This window comes from Triticum urartu, chromosome 4A, assembly GCF_056163025.1.
Source record: "Triticum urartu cultivar PI428250 chromosome 4A, HENAU_Tu73, whole genome shotgun sequence".
Classification (NCBI taxonomy): Eukaryota; Viridiplantae; Streptophyta; class Magnoliopsida; order Poales; family Poaceae; genus Triticum; species Triticum urartu.
This window is the reverse complement of record NC_141876.1, coordinates 613,768,640-613,770,339: the sequence shown is the minus strand read 5'-3', so window position 1 is coordinate 613,770,339 and position 1,700 is coordinate 613,768,640. Positions and strand designations below refer to the sequence as shown.

The 1,700-nt window shown below is 51.2% G+C and overlaps 1 protein-coding gene across 1 annotated transcript; it reads right to left on the bottom strand.

Moving 5' to 3' along the window:
• Nucleotides 1-317: 317 nt before the first annotated feature.
• On the bottom strand, nucleotides 318-1,323 carry LOC147977361 (uncharacterized). Its single transcript, XM_087519971.1, has one exon. The coding sequence runs from the start codon at nucleotides 1,161-1,163 to the stop codon at nucleotides 384-386; it is 780 nt and encodes a 259-aa protein (XP_087376097.1). The 5' UTR covers nucleotides 1,164-1,323; the 3' UTR covers nucleotides 318-383.
• Between the last annotated feature and the right edge of the window lie 377 nt (nucleotides 1,324-1,700).

Sequence of the window (1,700 nt, the reverse complement as noted above, 5' to 3'; positions counted from 1 at the left end):
GCTCTGCCCTTGATGAATGCACTCTGCGAAGGAAGCACCAGGTCTTTCATCATTGGTTGCAATCTTCTTGCAAGGACCTTCATGATAATCTTCGCAAAGAAAGAGAGCAGACTAATAGGCCTATAACTTATGTATATATGCCTATGAGGCTCAAACAATACAACAACTATTTCACCAATCCTCTCTCTCCCATCTAACAAGCCGGCTTACACCTAGCAGGCGCCTTAATTCTTTGTCAACTGAGAATTATAGCTAATCCAAAAGAAGTAATATCGGATTTATTGCCCATATTTCTCATCATCATATAAAAAGAGAGTAAATATTCTACTACTACAAGATTTAAGGCATAAATAGACCCCAAGCACGCAAGCGGCATGAATCCATCAGGGTCCGGATAGACCTGCAGGGAGCTTTCCAATTGGGGTGTTGGTGGCCGCAGCAAGGTACTTGGCCACGTCATGGCCACACATTGGGCATGTGGCCACCTTGTGGAAGCAGGGCAGGATGCAGCCGCGGTGGAAGGAGTGCGAGCACGGCAGCCTCACCATGGTGTCTTCTTTAGCCTCCATGCACACACGACACTCGGCATCTCGAGCCTGGCCCTGGCATGGTGGAGCCGTCGTCGTCGTTGCCGCAGCAGCCTTGTCGCAAGCAAGTAGCAGCGCCTTAGGCTCGCTGTAGACGAATTCCGCTACGATGGTGAGAGCCATGTCGACGTCGAAGCGCGGAGGGACTCCACGGTGCTCGCCTGCACCATGCTCCCGCCGGACCGCGTCCACCGTCAGCGTGGCCAGGTGGTCGGCCAGCGAGTCGTCCCAGCTGCCGGCGTCGAGGCCGAGCGGCGTCCGCGCCCGCAGCAGCACCTCGTGCATGGCATCGCGGCAGGCCGAGTGGTGGTTGGCGTTGAGGCTATTGAGGAGCGGGAACTTGTGGTCGAATCTCCGTGGAGCCGCCTCCTCATGCTGGAGCGTGGGTCTCACGGCGCCTCCCACCGCGCGCAGCCAGTAGCTCACCACCAGGTCGCCGTGCAGGCGCACGCGGCTGTAGTACCCTTTGCTCGGGCTGAGGCTCATATCTCGCGCCTCGGTTCCCAGTCGTCCGCTCAGTCGGCACTCCATCGCCGCCGCCGCCAGTGGCGGCATCCTGCTCAACGGTGAAGCCATGTTGCTCACCTCGTTGCCGATCGATCGACCACCCGACAGGAGGCACCGGCCAGCATATATATATGTACTTTGTCCTGAATCCGAGTAGGACTCAACTCTCCCTTCTTAATTGTAAACCGAGCCGGCTTTTGTTGTTCGATTCATTGCTTGCCGATGAACGTGGTGCTAATTAACATCCATCGACGCTGTGCTAATATCCTTTTGATATTTTTTATTTTCTTCTAAAAATGATCACCCAAAGTACAAAGCATCTCAAACATAATAACCACACAGCAACATAACCACGCGCGTTGCTGCGTGAATCAGTTGCAATTTTTTTATGAGATTTGAATGTGTGCTATGTGAATATATTTTGATTAATAACATGTGAACCAAATGTCAAAATAGATACGACTTATTACAATGTATAGTTGAAAATATTTATCGAAATAAGTAAAACAATAGAATGAAAATATGTTCTCATGCATGGTTGCATGTGAAGGTATGTCTTTTCCCATGCATGGTTGCTTGTTGAGGTTGGCCTTTTCTCATTACTAG